Source organism: Bombus flavifrons, chromosome 3 (assembly GCF_040668555.2).
Source record: "Bombus flavifrons isolate JBK064 chromosome 3, iyBomFlav1_principal, whole genome shotgun sequence".
Taxonomy (NCBI): domain Eukaryota; kingdom Metazoa; phylum Arthropoda; class Insecta; order Hymenoptera; family Apidae; genus Bombus; species Bombus flavifrons.
In genome coordinates, this window is record NC_138444.1 from 10,970,682 (window position 1) to 10,990,425 (window position 19,744).

At 32.1% G+C, this 19,744-nt stretch overlaps 4 protein-coding genes and 1 long non-coding RNA gene across 10 annotated transcripts in view; 2 read left to right on the top strand and 3 right to left on the bottom strand.

Annotated features, from left to right (window-relative positions):
* Dh31-R (Diuretic hormone 31 Receptor) overlaps positions 1-1,925 on the bottom strand; it is a 173,664-nt gene extending 171,739 nt beyond the window's left edge. Inside the window, exon 1 of the mRNA XM_069110640.1 lies at positions 1,728-1,925. The gene's annotated coding sequence lies outside the window, so the exon portion shown is untranslated. The remainder of the gene's footprint in view (positions 1-1,727) is intronic.
* Positions 1,926-5,345: 3,420 nt separating this feature from the next.
* LOC138190252 (uncharacterized) lies at positions 5,346-8,863 on the bottom strand. The gene is made up of 2 exons (XR_011176245.1): positions 6,601-8,863; positions 5,346-6,493 (listed from the first exon to the last, which is right to left on the bottom strand). It is a non-coding gene; the product is annotated as an uncharacterized LOC138190252 (long non-coding RNA).
* A 1,547-nt stretch (positions 8,864-10,410) lies between these two features.
* LOC138177899 (protein Loquacious-like) lies at positions 10,411-14,973 on the bottom strand. 5 transcript variants are annotated; one of them, XM_069109198.1, is made up of 7 exons: positions 14,763-14,973; positions 13,664-13,988; positions 13,210-13,345; positions 12,830-13,124; positions 12,222-12,371; positions 11,989-12,100; positions 10,411-10,547 (listed from the first exon to the last, which is right to left on the bottom strand). In XM_069109198.1, exons 2-7 carry the CDS (start codon positions 13,977-13,979, stop codon positions 10,411-10,413), a joined length of 1,146 nt encoding a protein of 381 aa, XP_068965299.1. In that variant the 5' UTR covers positions 13,980-13,988; positions 14,763-14,973. The 5 variants fall into 5 exon arrangements, with proteins under 5 accessions (XP_068965299.1, XP_068965298.1, XP_068965297.1 ...); XM_069109197.1 differs by lacking the exon at positions 14,763-14,973 and adding an exon at positions 14,446-14,742 and having other exon boundaries at positions 13,210-13,330; XM_069109196.1 differs by lacking the exon at positions 14,763-14,973 and adding an exon at positions 14,446-14,740.
* On the top strand, positions 10,842-11,945 carry Mthfs (methenyltetrahydrofolate synthetase). Its single transcript, XM_069109201.1, has 4 exons — positions 10,842-11,059; positions 11,165-11,420; positions 11,549-11,596; positions 11,675-11,945. Exons 1-4 carry the CDS (start codon positions 10,901-10,903, stop codon positions 11,845-11,847), a joined length of 636 nt encoding a protein of 211 aa, XP_068965302.1. The 5' UTR covers positions 10,842-10,900; the 3' UTR covers positions 11,848-11,945.
* A 613-nt stretch (positions 14,974-15,586) lies between the features above and the next one.
* On the top strand, positions 15,587-19,498 carry tra2 (transformer 2). Of its 2 annotated transcripts, none has more exons than XM_069132613.1 (5): positions 15,587-15,736; positions 16,214-16,720; positions 17,031-17,245; positions 17,330-17,424; positions 18,279-19,498. In XM_069132613.1, exons 1-5 carry the CDS (start codon positions 15,722-15,724, stop codon positions 18,287-18,289), a joined length of 843 nt encoding a protein of 280 aa, XP_068988714.1. In that variant the 5' UTR covers positions 15,587-15,721; the 3' UTR covers positions 18,290-19,498. The 2 variants fall into 2 exon arrangements, with proteins under 2 accessions (XP_068988714.1, XP_068988713.1); XM_069132612.1 differs by having other exon boundaries at positions 18,914-19,498.
* Positions 19,499-19,744: the final 246 nt, after the last annotated feature.

Below are 19,744 nucleotides of genomic sequence, written 5' to 3' on the forward strand. Positions count from 1 at the left end.
AATCACGCGAATAATCTACGAATGATAGAATCCTACAAATAATTTACATGTAATACAATCTCAGGAATAATCCATGGATATGTTTCAAATGTACGATATGTTCCAAATAATAGACAAATATTGGAATCTTGGAAATAATCTACGAACGACAATCTATGACAATCTGTGCATAATAAAATCGTATGATTATTCTATGAATAATCTGTAAATAATCTACGAGTCTAATCCTATTAATCCTATTGATAATCTATCGTTTAAAGGTTTTTGCGGGATAATAACATTTCTGTATAAACTTTCTTATTTTTGTATTTGCGTAAAAAAACGTAAAATTTCGAACTTACGTCGGAACCTCGTTGAATAAAAATATTTGATGCGTGAAACAATCGTGCCTTGTTACGACTGAGATTTTCATCGGATTCGTTCAATTTAACTTTCTGAATTACGACATGAATCGTCTAATTTATTTTTTACGAAAGCATTCTCAGTAAATATATGTTAAACGTTTAATAGCGGTTGAACGTTCGACAATGGAAAAAGTGAGCACAACAAACGGCAATCAACCGTGGAATAGATCCCGTTGTTCTCAAGCATTTCCGGTTTATTGTTAGCAGTTCGAAAGCTACATTGATGCAAAGAAGTTCGGAATACTTGGCAAATAAGGTACAGTTAACCAGTATGAAATCTCTCGGACGCGACGGCGTGGTAGTTCGGTTATTTTGATTAAAGTTTTACTACGTAAAATTTGTTTTCTTATAGAAAGTAAAAACCTAAAGTAACGAGCAAATTCTGTGAACATTCGGTAGGGAAATATACTGCAATACTTACAATCATTAATTGAAACAAAATGAATATAAGAGCAAGAAATTTACGATAACTTAATAAAATATTTCAATTTCAAATTCCAAATTCCGATTTGCTGACACGCAGCTTTAAAAAATAACCTTTTCAACAAGCAATCTTACAAAGATTTACATTTTTATATATAACATTAAATTTGCCAAATGTAATTTACGATATATTAACTTAATGCGTCTTGCATAAAATTATCTAGAAACTATACTAAAAATAATTTCATAGAAAACATTTCATAGCAAAAATACTACCAAATCAAATATCTTTGCAAAAAAGTAACTGTTAGGGATATCCCCTAGAAGCAACCGTTACTTCTTTAAACACAATCACTTTATTTTATCAATCTACATTTAATCCTAACCTAAGAAAGCCAATAAGAATCGAGCAAAATCTGTTTCTATTCTATAACGATGTTTTGTTACAATGTCCTATGAAAACATCGATATGTTACGTTTACCTTCGTCCTGTTCGAATATTTAAGTTTACGTGAGGAGGAAAATTTACTTCGCGAAGAATTATAAACAAGGCTCCTTAAATTAGAAGCGGTAGAAAATAAGCAAAGAATCAGTAAAAAAGGAGCAGTATTTGAAAATATGTCACAACGGTCTAATAGTACATTCATAGAGGTCGTTAAAAGTGCATTCATACTTAAATGGCGTCTAAATCAAAGTTTATATGCCTGCCAATATTCACATACCGATGCAAATTTTCAATTACTTCGTACCAATATGCTTTTTACGAATCATTTACCATGACACGACGTAGTACAGTAACATGTTACGAAAAGTTTAATTAACAAAAGTTATAATACTTGAAATGAAAACTGAGATTTCTTTACAATGGTTATTTTACCGCGAATTATTTAGCGTCGTTACCAGATTTATATGAGATGTGTCAGATTTAACGAGGCTGGGATTTGATGAATCACCGTTTTGTCACACGAAGCTTCAGTCACTATTTCGTAGCCGAACCGAAGCACGAGCACACAAACACCAAAACTGAGCAACTTTTTCGAACAAGAACTTTAAAAACTGCGAATCACGCGGCCGCGCATCGGCAACTGAACACTTCTAGTGATAGAAAACGTGACTCGAAGTGCGCGCGCAACCACTACCGGCATGATGGCGCTGCTGATGCTTCAACCCTTACCGCGCACACTCTGCGATTCGACTGGATTCAAATTGCCGTCATAAATATACGCATAACCAAAATCAAAAATTCTTAATTTTATACGCAATCTGTTAGGAAACTACAATATTTATCAATATCGTACTAACACGTTCATTGCCATAAGACTGGTAATGCTGGAATTAATTAAAATATTTAAATTTAAGATATGGTCATATTTTCGTAAAATTTGTAATATTTCTGTTACAAATTTTGAGATTTTTAATATTATAGTAACAACTTAACTTAGTAAATGCATCATAAAATGCTTAAATAATTTTATTCTGTCAATAAGATATATATTATACATTATACATACGAATAAGAATATATCGTATTGAAATATGTATGCGGCAACCAACAGCATTTTGGCGCCGCAAACAAATATACGAAATTCAAACATATTAACCCGCCAAACATATTAGCAAACAACAACCAAATTGTATTTAATTGTCTCGATTATTTAAATGATATTTATCGAGCACTTAGAAATGTACATGAAATAAAAGTTTTCGAAAAATAACGTAAATAATAATTTAACAAAGAGGCAATGTTTAAATTTATAGAACGTGTAGCTTGCTAGTAACAGTCACGCCTAATAACAAATCGTGTTTCAAGTCTTTAACGTCTTTAAACTGCAGTTAAGTAGTATTATCAAGTCGCAAGAATCTTTTTAACTAGCGCTGTTCGTACAAGGGCATGTGCTCGAGGGTGACAATTTAACTGCATAAATTTATATGTCGAGTCATTGTCGTTACTGTCAAATCTGAGCCGTTTGTCATTACAGGAACACGTAAGGCGTGCTACTAATAGTCACGTGAATAACGACAATCTTTTTTCACAGCTGTATAAGCAGATACACGTGTCAGCGTGTTCTTTATTAGATACATGGTTCGATTGTTCGCGTGACGCAATTGTGACCCTATATGTAGTTTGGGATTGAGTTTATATACATAAATATTATACTATATATACTATACATAAGTATACAAATACCTACTTGTTACATATTTATATTTGAAAATCTAATAAAATTTACTGTATTTAATATATTACATTATAAGACATATACGATGAGAACGAAATTACAAATTTATAATAAAATAACTAGCAAAGTAAAAGTAGTAAGAAGCGTTCAATTTATATTAAACATCAATAGGTATTCTAATACCTATAACCGGCAATGTACGTACTATGAAAATTGGATCAGTTTCCGGAACGAGATAGAAACAACTACGGTAAAAACTGAGAGCACGTTTGTGATTCGTTATTTAGCAACGTTTCATGGTCGAAATTTTATATCGCATGAAAATTGATCCCCGTCTTTTTATTTTTAGTTTAGTTAGTTTTTATTATGTATGTATATATATAAAGCAAAACATAGAAACACAGAAACATAGAAAGAAATGAAGGAATCATAAATGAACAAGTGGAGATATAGAGCGTGAAAGAACTTTCATAAGCATCGTTAGTTTATTAACAATGTTACACGCACAATCATACATAAAACAACCTTGATTATAGTTATTATATGCCGCTCGTTTACAGAAACGAGTCTCGCTATATTATTTTAAGTCGTTATCTGTATGTCATGTCCGTGTTGTGTGCCGGTAAATCGTGTCGATTATACAAAACCGACGATATTACTTTACAAAACACAGAATAATTTAACTTACAAAAAAAAAGAAAGAAAGAAGAGGGAGATATGAAAGACCGGAAGGAAGGCAGCGGAAGAAGTAGAAGGTAGTGGAAAGATAGAATAGAGAACATAAAAAAATCACTAACGCGTCCCCCTCCACATATAAAAATTACAAATTACATCCAGACACGCTGGATCTTTAATATTATACATCTTATAAAAGTGTTTACTTCCTCTTCTTTTCCTTTTTTCTCCTTACAGTAAGGAACAAATTAATATCTACATATCCTTCGTATCGTTGAAATTTACATGGTATTCTTCACTACCCGGTAGACGATTCTGTAGTAATAGTTCGAAGTTCACAGAAAGGGAAAAGAAATTATCGACAAATATCGTCTACGCATCGACACTAAAATTTTAATGCTTCTTCCTCCTTTTTGAATCATAGACTAATATTACCTTCTTTCTTCTAAGGCTTTTTTGTCTCTTTCTCTCTCTTTTGCTCTCGCTTATTTAAAAAATCGATCGTATTGGAAAGATTAAGAGAATTGGTAGTTGACGATTTTTTTCTTTTTTACAATTGTATTTCGACATCGCGCGCACGCGTATGTATATAGGTATTCGTATATAGGTAAATAGGTAAGTATGTCTATGGGGGTGGGGTAAAAGGATAGAAACAATGAGGATAGATGCAATGGAAGTTCATTCGTTCACAAAATATTTTCGAAAATGTACCTTTCAATCTACAGAAATTTCTTCGTTTCATTTTAATTTCCTTTGTATGCAAAATCGTTACAAAACGCAGCAGCGCTTAAACAGTAAAATCATAAGTAAAATATATAGTCGTTTCGTGTTGGCTTAATTTCAATTTATTTTTTACTTAATACACGAGACTCGACGAATCCCGTTGAAAAATGCTAATAAACCTTTCTTTTCCTCTTTCATTTTTTTTTATTCGTCCACTGACTTCAAAAGTCGTTGGAAATCAAGTTCTTCTTTTGCGCAGCTTAAAAGGCCGCTTCCGTGGTAAAGGATACGAACGAGAAAAGAGAAACGAAGTATATATATGTATGTATATATAATATAATATCATGATAGACGTGATGGACAAAAAGAAAGTATTATATTGACTATATCCTCGTGGATCGAATCGAAAGCATCTCGTCCCCTTTTCTCGTTCCTAGGTTGGTCCACGAAGAAGTGCTTCCCCGTAGTCGAAGAAGGTGGGAAGTCTATTTTTCTCTCTCTATTATAATATTTTGTCTCATTATGCATCACAATATTTCCTTCATTATGCTCTTAATTCGCTATTTGATAGCCAGATCGCACGCTAATTTTTTTTCGCTCGAAATTATCGTCCTTATCCCTTTAAACAACAGAATATCAAGTGATGTCTAGGTACGATAAATCGACGCTTTGTTTTTCTTCTTTTTCGTTTATTTTTTAAAGTAGTTAATCGAATCGACTAATTTTTTTCAAGCAAACTAATCGCGTCGATTAACAATTTTTGATCGATGGATCGACTCGATCTTTAAACGCTCTCGGGGATTCTCCTGGTATTCGCAGTACAGAAAACTAAAGCGAAATCGAGAAAGATCGACGAGGCGTTTCGATTACGATCAACGGTTTAGAAAAATTTTTCCAATTTTATTTCAAGGGTGCATATATCACTGTAAAATGCGAAGAATTTGTATACGTAAAAAATACATATAGCATTGATTTTTACCATAAACAAAAAAAATAAAGAACAAGTTACGACTTTGCGTAATTGAAAACAAAAATAAAAAATTCTTCTTCGGAAAAAGAATGTACATCAAAAAATTTGTACCGCCATCAATTCGAAATTTCTCTGATAAACAAAAATATACAAAACTTCTCGTTTGATAGAAAGAGCGATTCTTCTGACAAATATACAATATATCATTTTCTTCCAATTTTACATTATGTGTTGATATGTTCCCTTACGAACTGGCAAGTTTCAACAACTTTTCTATAACGCCCTTCGGCGATGAGGCGCTGTTTGGTATTGTATCCGTTTTACCATCTGAAGTCAGATTTCGCAACGAATTAATCTCGATTGGCACAGAAAACTGCTTACAAGTGGAGGATACACATGAAACTGTAGTCAAACTTTCAATACGCGAAGCAGCGCTTTATAGTTTGAAACAAAAAAAAGGAAAGAAATTATTAAAAAATTAAAAAATATCTCATGCTAAATGGAATCGAACGTCAAAACAGAAGACATGACGAATTTTCTAATTCCATGTATACATTCTAAAAAAATAAATATAATAATTACAGAAAATTATCATCACCCGTAGTAGCAATTAAGCGTTTCAGAAGAAATTTCGTTAGTTTCAACGATTACGATCCGCAAATCGAATCGCTGTGTTCTATAATGCTTCTGTTTTTTCTACAATGAATTTCTAGTTTTCTCTCATTTCTTTCTTATCGCTTTTTTGTATCCTTAAAGAAATAACTGATTGCGGTATCAATCTAGCAGTGTACTTTCGTTTACACGCATACACATTCTATACTTTGCATGTAAGTAATGCCTATTTTCCAAATGTATGAAATATGCCCGACCAGAAAATTATGTCGCAATTCTTGAGACATCACCTTAGGCTTAGGGTTTCATTAATTTTCCTTTATCTCCTCCGGATACTCGTGTCGTCGAGGCACATTATCGTTTCGCTCACTCACTCGCTTCTATTATTTATCTCGCTCTCGCTCTTTCTCTCTTTCTCTCTCTCTCTCTCTCTCTCTCTCTCTCTTACTCGTGCGCGCTTGCGCTCGCTCGCTCTTTCTCTCTCTCTCTCATATTTGTCTCTCTCTCTCTCGTATTTGCCTCTCTCTCTCTCTCTCTCGTATTTGCCTCTCTCTCTCTCTCTCTCTCTCTCTCTCTCTCTCTCTCTCTCTCTCTCTTCTTTCTCTCTCTTCACGCAATTCTACGCATTTCCGTGGTACCCTGACCCGCAATGCGATTTATCCTTACAGGAAATGAACTTTTTGTACTATCAATAACGTCGAATGCGCGGGCAAGGTATCGCAGTTATGCGCGGCTATCCATGGGCTTGTTATTGCACCACTATATCGAATCGATGATTAATGCAGTATGCATACACTATTTCATACATGACATTTTTTACACGGAAAATTTCACATTTTATTTGCATTTCACTTTCGATCCTATTGTTATATTCGATACTTCATAAATTAACAATAATTATAATACGCATTAATCTTTCCAATGAGAAATACGAGAAAGTAAGACAGTATGTGAATAAATTCGTTTTCATCCCCGAATTTTCAAGACATAAATATAATTTATCTCTATCTAATATCTAATAATAGTACCAGACCATTGGTAATCAACGAAATTCGTTTCTTGCGAATGAACGGGGATAAAAATCATCGCTGAACGAAATTGCGTATGCACACGCAGATTCCTGTTACATGGGAATAATAATCGAACGCAAGATAAAAATTCACACTGTCCGTCGATCGATGTTACAACGAACGTTTTCTCGCTTATTCTCTTGATTCATTGGAAAAGCAATAATTCTTTTTCGTATTCCACATTATTCACAAACAGGATGATGATCCACGGTTAAAAATTGCATTGTTACGCAATATGTTTACCGTTTCTTTTTATTTCGTTTTCCTCTTTTTTCCCGTCTTACCTTCACTTTTCATCTTTTCCTTTCTTTTTTCTTTTTGATTCCTGATCGTATCCTCTTGACGGTATATATGTCCATACGCGATATTGTTGTTCTCTTTTCCGTTTAGTATAAATGTCTTATCCGGTGACGTCGACGCACGTAGACAATTTAAAAATTCAATACATACGAATATATAGTTTCGTTTAATACGAAATGCATACTTAATGAGGATTTCCCTTAACGATTAATTTTACGCGTATTAATATGTGATGCTTATGAGTTTATGAGCTACCATACTAAAGGAAAAACATACACCACTGAAAGATTATATCGTTACTTTATCGCGATCGCCTTCATTATATTCGGATCGCCGAAAGCTACGTTTGCACTGTGCATACGTTCAATGGAGACACGATGTTCAAATTAAGCGAGTTACTTGACATTATATGTTAAACGTTAGTCTTTCCACTTTCTTTTTCCTATTAAAAATGAATCATCCTTGCATGCGGTCGCATTGCAATGAACATCGTTACACCGCCATTCCATATATAAATAGTGAAGCACATTAAAAACATAGCAGTAAGCTAAGTAATATGCAAATATTGGAAAACCTCCACTAATTCTATGCAAAGTATAGCTTGTAGGATACCATTCATTAAAACTAGGACTTATCGTTATTATAATTATAATTCAGTTGCTTCTCTCTTTTCTTTTTATTTCACAAATCTTTCTTCGTTTCTATCGATTTTTATGTGCAACATGGCTATGGGTTCTGCTCCATTTACTAACAAATTTGCTTTCTTCGATTGACCGAAAACAAATTTGTTCAGAACCATATTTCCGCGAATACTATATATTTATAGAAATGAAACTATTCTTATCAATAGTTATAATTTATGTACAATTTAACAATCTGGTTGTAATAACTTTTCTTTTTCTCTCTCTCTTTCTCCATCTTTTTCCCCTTCTCTTCTTTCTCTCTGTCTCGAATTTCAATGATATTAGATAAATTACGTCACAAAATTATATCAAGCTCAACTTATCATGCCCTGCCGTGTCACATTTAATGATGGAAACAAGTCAAAATGATTTTTTCTTCTCTCTTCGCTGCGTAATACGTTTCTGCTTTGTACATGTATTTACGTATCAAACCATTTCAAACAGAATTTCTTCGAACGACTACTAATAACGCTAACCGTGCATCTCGTGCAATTTTGCCAAAATACTAGTTATCACTTCCACGCGCGCATTAATTCGCATAGACTGGTTAAAATTTATTTCAAAATGGATCAGAAATTGAAATAACTTTTACCAAATCTCCTCCACTTAACATATCGATAGTTCAACCAAGTAGATTGGCAAATTTCCCGATTATTTCTGCACGCAAGATACACGTGTACGTTCTTCATTTCTATTGAAAGGTATAATACGATTCCATGAATTCGTGCCGTTATCATTCGATTTATGTTCCTCGTTTTTATCCTTCCTTCATTTACGGCTACGAATTTTTATTCAAGAATATATTGTGTATGTATAATATATATATATATATTATATATATATTATATATATACATACAGTATGTGTGTATGTGCGCGCACGCGCGCGTGTGTGTGTAGAAAATCATTTTTACTTGTTAAATCTTGGTGGCCTCCTCAATCGTGGTATCAATTCTGCCCTAACCGTTCTAGCATAATTTGGAGCAGCATACTGATCTGTTACGGCGATAGGACTTTGCAGGCTTTGTATGAACATTGGTGACTCTTGTAGTTGTCCTACACCCGCTTGATACTGATACTGACTATTCGCTATATCCGCAGTCGGATAATGATTAGGTTGCACGAATTGAGGAGGATTGTCGTATTGCGGATACGGAATAGAACTCTCTGCAGAGAATTGAGGGATTACTGGGTTCACATTCACTGGTGTAGTTGCAAAACTGCCAGGATCATATGTTTGATATTGATTCAGCTGTCCAATTTGCGTTGTACTGAATGGAGGTGATTGAGGAAACTGAGATGTGTCAGGAAATAGCACACTTGCAACGGTTGGCTGAGGGAAGCTTTCTGGTCTGGCATAAGGTGACATATTCGCCGTGACATTGCTTAAATTTTGAACATTTGGAATACCAGCGATCTGGGATGTGCCATAGCTATGGAAAGTTTGCCTACTATGATCAAGATCCTTCACACCACTTTGCAGAGAACTCGCTACATTCAATTTCGATTTGGAGTTTGGACCACCAATATCATTATGTTTGGTTCTTGCTTCTGTGACAAAAGGATGGCGAACATTCACAATGCTCTGTGGAGCACGCAGTGGTGGAAAATTGATCGGTGTCATCTTCGACGCAGAATTCTGTTGTTCCAATGCTTTCCTAGCTACGGCAAATGCGGTGTTATCGTTCCGTGACGCTGGCCGAGATTGATGTGTACTGGAAGCAGTTCCATGGCTTTCCCTGTGCAACGTTTGAACCGACGACTGGTTTACGAACCTCGATGATAAGTTGTTCATAGTTGTGCTATTCCTTGTTTTGTAATCCTGATTGTTTACAGATGATTCTTTGTATTCGGATTGTATTTGGTAATTCTTCATTTTCGAATCAATTTCATTGGAAAACTTCTTAGCGGAGTAATCTTTAGACTTAGATGTACTCTCGTGAGAAACATTACCACCAACACATGTTGCAGTAACACCTCTTACACTACTGAAAGTAGAACTAGATTGATTTGCGGTTACGATTGACGTATTCTTTGTTAGTTGTTCGTTAGATTTTAAATTCTCGTTGTTTCCACTATTCTTTTTTATAGATGAATTCATCCTATTTGAAGAAACTGTAACAGTTGATGTTGTGGTGATGGTACTCAATGTAGCATCTTTATTCCCCATTGCAGTGTTTACTGCTCTGACGGATGGCTTTGATAATCTATTTTTGTTCCCCACGTGATCGAGCTTTTGACTTTTACCCTTATCCGCTACTTGATTGTTTGATAAAATTTTGGAATCTGCACTGCTATTTTGATTTTTGGACAGTAAATTATTATGTGATTTACAATTGATAGTGACAGCTGGCAGGAGCAAAGCGCTGGCTCACTTTTTGGTCATGATTTTAAGATATTCCAGAGCGTTTTGAGCAGCACTAGCTTGAGCATCTTTACTAGTAACACCACAACCATAGCAAACTGCTACTGGCAAGGTAGACAACTGCACAAGGCACTGGCATTTACCTGTAATAAGGAGGGAAACATTCATCTAATCCAATCCATATATATTTACATATAATGGAAATAATAATCAAAACATTACTTTTTATTTATAATTCTTCAATTAATGCTCCAATTATAATGAACAATATGAAAGAAAGCAACACAAGTATTAGAACATTCAGATAAATGAAATATGATATAGCTGATATATGAAGATAATTGGTAAACTTAAAAATTTTGAACATTTAGATAAGATAAAAGACTATTTTAAGAAAGATATATGAATACCTAAATATAGATATATGAATACCTAATACCTAAATATAGATTACAGATAATTGTGATGTATAATAATTATGTCATAGGTTATACACATGTTTTATAGAGTTCTTTTTTGTAAGAGGTGCATATTGATAGAAATTATGACTGGAATAAAATCTGCTAAAAGTGCTTTACGTAAAAAAATGAAAGATATTATTACACAACTTAATACTGAAGAGAAACAAAGACAATCAATGAAGGTATTTGATAAAGTAAGTATATTAAAGAAATAATCAAGGTATTCATAATATAAAGAAGAGGTTATGTTGCATCTTGATCTGAAACTCTTTATGACAAACATATTTCTGCATGCACAGCTATGTTCTCTACCACAGTTTCGAGAAAGCACAAGAATTTCCTTATATCTAAGCACAAAAGATGAAATTGACACAATTGAAATATTAAAATATATATTTGAAAGAAAAAAAGTCGTATTTATTCCTAGGTATAAAGGAAAAGAAATGGAAATGGTTAAACTACTTTCGATGCAAGATTATGAAACACTACCATTAACCAAATGGAATATTAAACAACCAAATGTTAATGAACTTAGAGAAAACGCATTACAAACTGGTAAAACCTGAAATAATTAATGCATACAATCATGCTCCATTTTAGATTATAATATTATTGATATTTTCTAAATTCATTAAAACTAACAAGATACAAAATTTAATATTTTATAAAATTATATATTTTAGGTGGATTAGATTTAATACTTATACCAGGTGTTGCATTTACTGCTAATGGTAAGTAAGTTTAGTTTGTATAGATTATTTGGAAAAGTTTTAATTTTAAAGATTACAGTAATATGTATTATCAATTAGGAAAACGTTTGGGACATGGAATGGGTTATTATGATAAATTTTTGGACTTATGTTTAAAGAAACAACAAAAAATACCGCACTTAATTGCACTGGCATTTAATGAACAATTGTGTGAAGATATTCCTACATCTGAAAATGATATACTTTTGGATCTTGTACTTACAGAAAAATAATTTATTATGAGAAAATTTACGTTTTGTATTCATGTTCTTAATTTAACTGTATTTTCTAATAAACAAGTTAAATATAAAAATACATTAACTAATATAAATTGATGAAATTTGATTTAACAAAAAGAAAAATGAATAACTTACCACTGATAGACTTTTCCTCAATATCAACATAAGTTACTTCAAATTGCTGCTCTGAAGCAATTTCTTGCAAGAACTGTACCAAATTTACATCACCATCATTCAAACATGTATTCTATAACAAAAAGAAACAATGAAGCAAATTTAATGAAATTAAAAAATCTAATCAAATTGCTTTATTTTTATACTTTGAAACAGAGTAAAACCAATGTGTTTGAATTAATTGTATTACAAACCTGTAATTCAAAAAGTTTAACACCAGTGGATGACTTCAGACTTTTATGAAATTGTGAAACCTTAAGGCTATGAATAGTAGTTAATGTTGAAATTTTGCTACCTCTCAAATCAGCATAACGGGCATTCACATTTGCATTTCTTTGTAAAACCTATAACGGACAATTAATATACGTAAGAATTTATTTAAATGCGTATTATTGAAGAAAGTTCTCCAATGACTGCACATATATTAAGAGTAAAATGAAGTGGAAATGATCCAAGCATGTTATTGTTAAAAACATATGCTGTTGTGTAAATGACTTACGATACAAATACACATATAAAATGTGTAATTGAAATATTAATAATTATCCGTTATAGATTCAGGGTGATCAGAAAGGTAGCTCATATTTCATAATACTGTTTCCAGTGCCAAATCACTTCCACTTCACTAAACATACACACACATACACAACAAAAACAATACACATACAAATACACAACTTATATAAACAATATTTTAAAATTATTGCATCATACCAAATGTATAAAAAATATATAAAATTATACTTTATAATTTTATAATAAATTTATTTTATATATACATAAGTAAACAAAATAGTCTTACCTCATCTTCATCTATATTGGAGCTTTCTGTGTTCATATAATGTAAGGCTTGCCACATTTTGTGAGCTGCATGCCTTTTTGCAACTTTCTTACTTTTTCCTTGGCCAACTTCCCGATATTTTAAAACAGAACAGACAATTGTGAATTGCCTCTCATGTGGCAAGCCCTCTTCATTTTCTATTGTATATTTTGGTGGAGGCCAGTGACGTGACATGCACATTTCTTGTAATGCTCCAATTGGATTTGTAATTATTTTTTCTTCTCCATATCCAGATAATTCTTGTAAATTCTCAGAACTGTATAGAATAAACTAAATTAAACACATAAATATATAAAAAATTATATACAAAAAATATATGTTTGTTAATATATATTTGTTACTCTGATAGATTATTTGGAAGTGGAGAATCTGGTGATTCACTATTTAGTCTACACAGTTTATCCAATACAGCCCTCGCAGCAGCATGCTTTGCCTCCTTTTTTGATTTTCCAGTCCCCATTGCTGAAACAATTGGATCTACTTCAATCATCAGATACTTATCATTTTACACTTTTGCTCAATGTAAATGTGTAATTAATTTCTATATAAAAGTAAATTTATAATACTACACTAAATAATACTAAAGTAAATAAAACAAACATTAACTTAACCTCTATTGAAACTACGTGTTCAACTCAAAGTTATAGTTTACTTATATTTAATGATTATGACTTATAATTAAGTAAAAATATATATTATAATGCTAGTTTCAGTTGCTATCTTAGAATGGATGTATCTTGATTTAAATCAATGAGTTGAAAAATAAATATTGCATTATCAAAATTAGATACAAACCAACAACATCAGCAACAGTAACACGGTAACGAAAAATAGGCTCATGGATAGCACCCTCTACTTGTATTAACTCATACTTTGGTGTCGTGCCCCTACGAGAAAGCAATTCCTGAAGAATAGAAACTGGTGTTTTGTTGGACAATGATTTCATCTCCAATTGAGCGGCCTCACTTATTGGACGTTTTCCTATCATCAAACTGTGTAATGATGATCGAACTCGATTACGCCGACTAACATTATTTGAGTGGTTAGGAATCCCACCTACACTGGCCATCATATTAGGCCCAACCTGTTGTGGTTGATGTATTTCCTCCATTTCTGCAATCTATAAATTACAACATATTTTTATATATATAATCTCTAATAAAAGTTCAATTTAAAAAACGTAATAAGTGATAAAATCATATCTTTTATTTATAACATATTACAATTATCAAACATGAAACTGTGTATTCATTCAATTATACAGTTTCCTTTAAAACATTACTTATTATCATTCCATTAAGTTCTATATCATAAACTTCATATTATTAAACAAACAATCAAAGGGTTTTAGATTAATGAAAGATGTCAAGCATTGGAAATCATCCAAACTATTTTTATTTACTAAATGTTCAAATCAATAACCCTTATTGTAAAGTCATAACATAAGGAGATTTTCTTTGTGAAAAAGCAAACTTTCTGATATGTCATATCATATTATTAATATATATTTTGTTCATCTATCCTTTATATAATAACCTTACAATCAACGAAAAATAAAATAATAAGTTATTACTAACGTGTGAATCCATATTGATATTTTAGTAAGGTACTTAACGACGAGCACAAGATCTATGCAGTATAAAACGGTAGGAAAACCGGCTGGCGGCCATGATTGTTATAAAATTCATTGATTAATTCTAGTATGTAAAGCATAGAAAATTCAATAACGAAATACGAAGGTTAAGCTTTATTGCGATTTCACCGAGAACGGAGCCAATGACGACTTTCATCACTGACAGGGTTCTATTTAAAACGATGATAAAGAAGAGCATAGAGCAATCGGTCACAGTATCGTCCGCTACACAAAATCTAAAAAGTCACTACCTTTACTCACAATTTTCAAACGTTCTATATATATTAACTGGCTCCTTAACAGGCCAATTCCTATACGAAAAGCGAATCCCGCTTTTTGTGACCGATCCAAGTCTCACAAAAAGCTTGATCCGTTTGACGACAGAAAAATGGTTTACTGACTACCGGAGAATCTTCCTCGTTTCTGATTCTGCCGCAGTATGCAATCTGAACAGTTTTTATAGACGCAGGAAACACGCGCATCTTTCTGCGCAGGTGCATTACTGGTGTGGTTTTATAGAAACAAATGCACGTTTTGCCGTATTTAAAATACAATAAATTTTTTTTATCTAGAATGTAAAAATACTAGAATATCTCTCTTTCAACTATATAATATAATATAATACATAACATATATAAGAGGAGATATAATAAACATACAAAACATACTATTCCAATGAAAAATATAATGAATCTTTCTTTTTCCGAAATTCCCATTAATGACTTTTTAATTTGATATTTGCTGTAATTTGAACTTATATATGATTTGAATATAATAGTTTCATATATTTTAGTGAGTTTTATTAATACAATACGAATTTTAACGAAATTCCTTGAAGTTTGAGTCACATTTCCTTATAAATAATAATTCATACGTTTGGTAAATTTCATTTAATATACTATGAAGTAAAAACAAAAATCTGAACATTATACAACAATCTGTAGGGACACTGAATCTACAATATTATTTATGTTTGAATTGGCGCTATTTTGAGAAATACACCGCCATTTTCAATTTTCACTATCGTTTCTTGGCAACACCGGATGTTGGTATGTTTCGCATTTGTATACCACCTTGTGTCATCACTTCCGGCTGTTACCCGCTGAAACGGTCTAAAGACTATACGCCATTATTGCATACAGACGCTACGGTGCACTATTCCAAACATTTGGCCGGTTTTTGCTACATTTATCCTATTCATTTATAGTTGAAGATCTATAATGAGTGATATCGAGGTAAATATTACATTTGCCTTTTTTAAATATTACTTTTACGTGTAATTTTATACATATTGTGGCCGTAACGACATGCGGCTGATCACAGCCATTATCGATCCATCAACGTTCAACTATGTTTCACATTTATATTACCATTTTAATGCTCTTATTTTACTCTTAAACCATTAAAAATTTGCAGATTTATTGATAGTGGTGTTATTAACCTTTTTATTTTTATAAAATATATTTGTTGACCCAACTAATTTATTGTAATTCTGTTTTAACTATAATTTAGAAGGTTAAGCGTTTGAATCTCTATGATTATTAAAATTAACAATATTCGGAAAATTCAAAATATAGTTCAATTAATTTACAATATAAATTATTTTTCTATTTCATTTCTATATAATGTTCTTGAATTTATAGTTTAAAAAGTAAAAAAAACAAATAAATTAAAATACTTGCAGAGAACTAAAATTATATTCTTTATTCCAGCGGAGTGGTAGTCGTAGTGCAAGTCCTAGAAGACCAAGAACAGCAGATGGAGGTTTAAGAGACTCACGTTCACATTCAAGATCACGTAAATCAAGGGAACGTAAAGAATCTCACCGACCAGTGAAAGAATATTCACGATCACGAAGCCGTTCAGTTTCAAGAGGAAGAAAGTCATATCGCAGTAGCAAATATGCTAGTGCAGGTCACCGTGGTAGTAGTCGCAGTCGTAGTCGTTCTCCTTATAGGGGTGGTCGATATTCTAGAAGCAGGTCTCGATCATACTCTCGCTCCCGTTACTCTCGTGAACATGATAGGAACATTTATCGTTCACACTCTCGGAGTCCAATGTCATCTAGACGACGTCATGTTGGAAACAGAGATAATCCATGCCCTTCTAGATGCTTGGGTGTTTTTGGGCTTTCCATTTTTACAACTGAACAACAAATACATCACATTTTCTCCAAATATGGACCTGTTGAACGTGTACAAGTTGTAATTGATGCAAAGGTACTTGAATATTAATGTTTTATAAACTACAATATAATATTTACATACTAACATACGTTAATTGTGGAAAGATCTAACATTAATGTTCACATATACAACCCCATAACTATTAAAAAAAGAAAAGGGGAATAGTAAATTATACCAGAGATTTAGAACGTTCATGCATTAAGTTTGTGTAAAACGTTAAAGGCCTCTGGTCACATTTTATTTTATCTAAAAACCAAACAGAACAAAATTTTATATATATTTATTTTCCATATTTTTATTAAAAGTCGTATAACATATTGATGTATAAATATTTATATTTTAGACTGGACGATCCAGAGGATTCTGTTTTGTATATTTTGAGTCATCTGAAGATGCTAAAGTAGCAAAAGAACAGTGCACAGGGATGGATATTGATGGTCGAAGAATAAGGGTAGATTTTTCGATTACACAAAGAGCTCACACACCAACTCCAGGAATTTACATGGGAAAACCTACACATTTACATGATAGAGGATGGGATGGACCCCGAAGACGAGAGTGAGTTTGTATTTTTCAAGATATAATTCCTAAATGAAACTTACAAAAAGACAGAAAGACTATTATTTTTCTTTCATTAAACAGTAGTTACAGAGGAAGCTATCGACGTTCACCTAGCCCATACTACAATCGCCGTCGCTCACGCTACGATAGATCTCGATCACGCTCTTATTCACCACGTAAGTTTACTTTTTGTTCTGTCACACGACCTAATATAAGCAGTCTACATGGATATGTGTCTCCTTTAAAAATATTTACATAGCATTTAATCAATTAAGATAACTAGATCTAACAAAATACAAAAACTCATTGATTTGATATTTTATAATTCGCTAGGATTCGCACTTATGAACGTAAAAATACATTAAATTATAAAAATACTTTAAACCTATTCATAAAAAATTAATTAAATGTCAGTCACATATGCTAATATATACATATACAGTATATAATATTGAATTTATTGTAAAATTTTAAATAATATTGAAATATTTATCAACTATGAAATCTAACGTTTTACTTGAGTTTTTTATTTTAGTTTAAATTATTTTCAGAATTTTCAGAACTATTAATATACAAAACATTAACATGTTTTAAAGAGTTGCATGCAATAAAATTTCACTGTTTGAAGTGATTTCTCACAAAGATTAGCTTTCTTTGACTAAACTGAAGATATTAAACAGTCTGTTAATATACTTCTCCTATTCAGTGTTATATATATATATAGCTACATTTTAATGAGTGAAAACTATATTTACATATACAGAATACACATATGAACACAATTGTAAGTGATTTCGAAATTTATATAATCATTCACTTATAACTGAAGTTCTTAATTTAGACTCATATTTTCGTAGACCGCTTATATTTACTTCAAGAAAAATGTTTAAGTACAAATAAGTAGTTAAATTAGCAAGAATGGAAGACAGGAGCATCAAGGAATGCATCCGATAAATCGTACGGTAGTAACTAAGTGTAACCCGTAACATGGGTCAAACAATCATAGTTTTTGTTGCTTAATGAATTTCAGGTCGATATTAAGTGACACGAGTGTGATGCGAGAGGCCAGGTGTTTGGGAGACCATTTGTGTGACTTGACCCTTTGACCTCAAATTTCTTCTAACAATACTGTACCGGGTCAAAAAATGCAAACGCTACATTCTTACTACTATTCTTACCTTACCTAGTTCTGCATTATATGCAATTAATATACGGCATTTAAATTACGATCGTACAATATCAGTTAATCAGATAATCTAATATGCAAAGAAGTTTAGTATATTCTTTGCATGGAAGAGTAAGGTTAGAATGGACGCAAACAAAACCTTATTTTCACAATGTTTCATTTCCTAAGGAATTGTTATGAAGATAAGGTTTACGTATTGTAATACGATGCTAATATGTGAAGGTTGGAATATAATTGTTTCTATCTTTCTTTGATTTAAATTTTGCTTAAAAATTATATTCCAGCCATTCTGTTTTTTAACATAACTGCTAAAACGTGTTACGAATCAGGAAAAAATGTGGTATTGCTAAATGTTTATATAAAAAAGAAAAATATTAAAAAAACGGAAAGACCGAAAGACATACAGAAAAGAATGAAACAAAACAAAAATAAACTTAAAAATAGAAGTAAGTTCTCTAACCTGTTTGTTTGTTTATAAGGTTTTGAATCAAGAGGTATTGGATGATAGAGGGAAGTTTGAAGTTTCACTCTGAAAAAATGAAAGTTTTGAAAAGTTGAAGACAAGATATCTGAAGATGTTTGTCTTGCTCGAATTTCGAAGATCCGAAGGTTTTTCGCGCTTGTGACAAAGAATATGATCCGAATCGCATTCCTTACCGGCTGAGAAGTCTCAAGCCTAGAAGAACTGCAAGCCTCAAGACAGTAAGAAATCGTTGATCGTCAGGCCCCCGACCTGGACAAGCCAGTGGTTGGGGGTGAAACTGGTCGAACGTTTCAGAAAATGTTCAAGAAGCATCGAAATCTTTTATGAGTAGGGAAGAGCGTAAGCTGCTCCAAGGTTTATACCGATCATATTCTTTATCAGTTGATTTGGTTAAATAATATATCCGTAAATAGGTGTTATATAATAAATAAACATATATACCTTCGCCCTTATTCCCTCCACCATCCTAAAACCTCCTATTTATCCTTAAGGGTAACATCCTATTGTTTTCACTTTGTATAGGAATAAGCAGCGGCAATTCAAATTCAAATAATTAATAAACAGTGTTTTTTTAATATAAGTTATTTACCTGTCATTTATTACCTCCAAAACCATAAGTAGTTATGGTAATTAGTAATCCACAAAATTTTTTTGAACCTTTATCTGTATCTTATGAAAACTAACAATTATAAATATATAACAAATTCATGACTTGAACTAGTAATAAAAATTGAATATGGAGTTTTGTAAATTAGAGAGTATTTATAAGAAAACCTTAGAATTATCATTTCATTTTAGTATGAATTATAACTGCAAAGGTATCTAT

Excerpts from the sequence above, each read along its gene's own strand:
- tra2 (XM_069132612.1), top strand. Across the intron at positions 16,721-17,030 it reads AAGTTGTAATTGATGCAAAG|ACTGGACGATCCAGAGGATT; the intron begins GTACTTGAATAT and ends TTTATATTTTAG. Across the intron at positions 17,246-17,329 it reads GATGGACCCCGAAGACGAGA|TAGTTACAGAGGAAGCTATC; the intron begins GTGAGTTTGTAT and ends TTCATTAAACAG.
- LOC138177899 (XM_069109196.1), bottom strand. Across the intron at positions 12,372-12,829 it reads CCAATATAGATGAAGATGAG|GTTTTACAAAGAAATGCAAA; the intron begins GTAAGACTATTT and ends TGTCCGTTATAG. Across the intron at positions 12,101-12,221 it reads TTAAACTTTTTGAATTACAG|AATACATGTTTGAATGATGG; the intron begins GTTTGTAATACA and ends TTTTTGTTATAG.
- Mthfs (XM_069109201.1), top strand. The coding sequence starts at position 10,901 with ATGTTTTATAGAGTTCTTTTTTGTAAGAGGTGCATATTGATAGAAATT. Across the intron at positions 11,060-11,164 it reads CAATGAAGGTATTTGATAAA|CTATGTTCTCTACCACAGTT; the intron begins GTAAGTATATTA and ends CTGCATGCACAG. Across the intron at positions 11,597-11,674 it reads TGTTGCATTTACTGCTAATG|GAAAACGTTTGGGACATGGA; the intron begins GTAAGTAAGTTT and ends ATTATCAATTAG.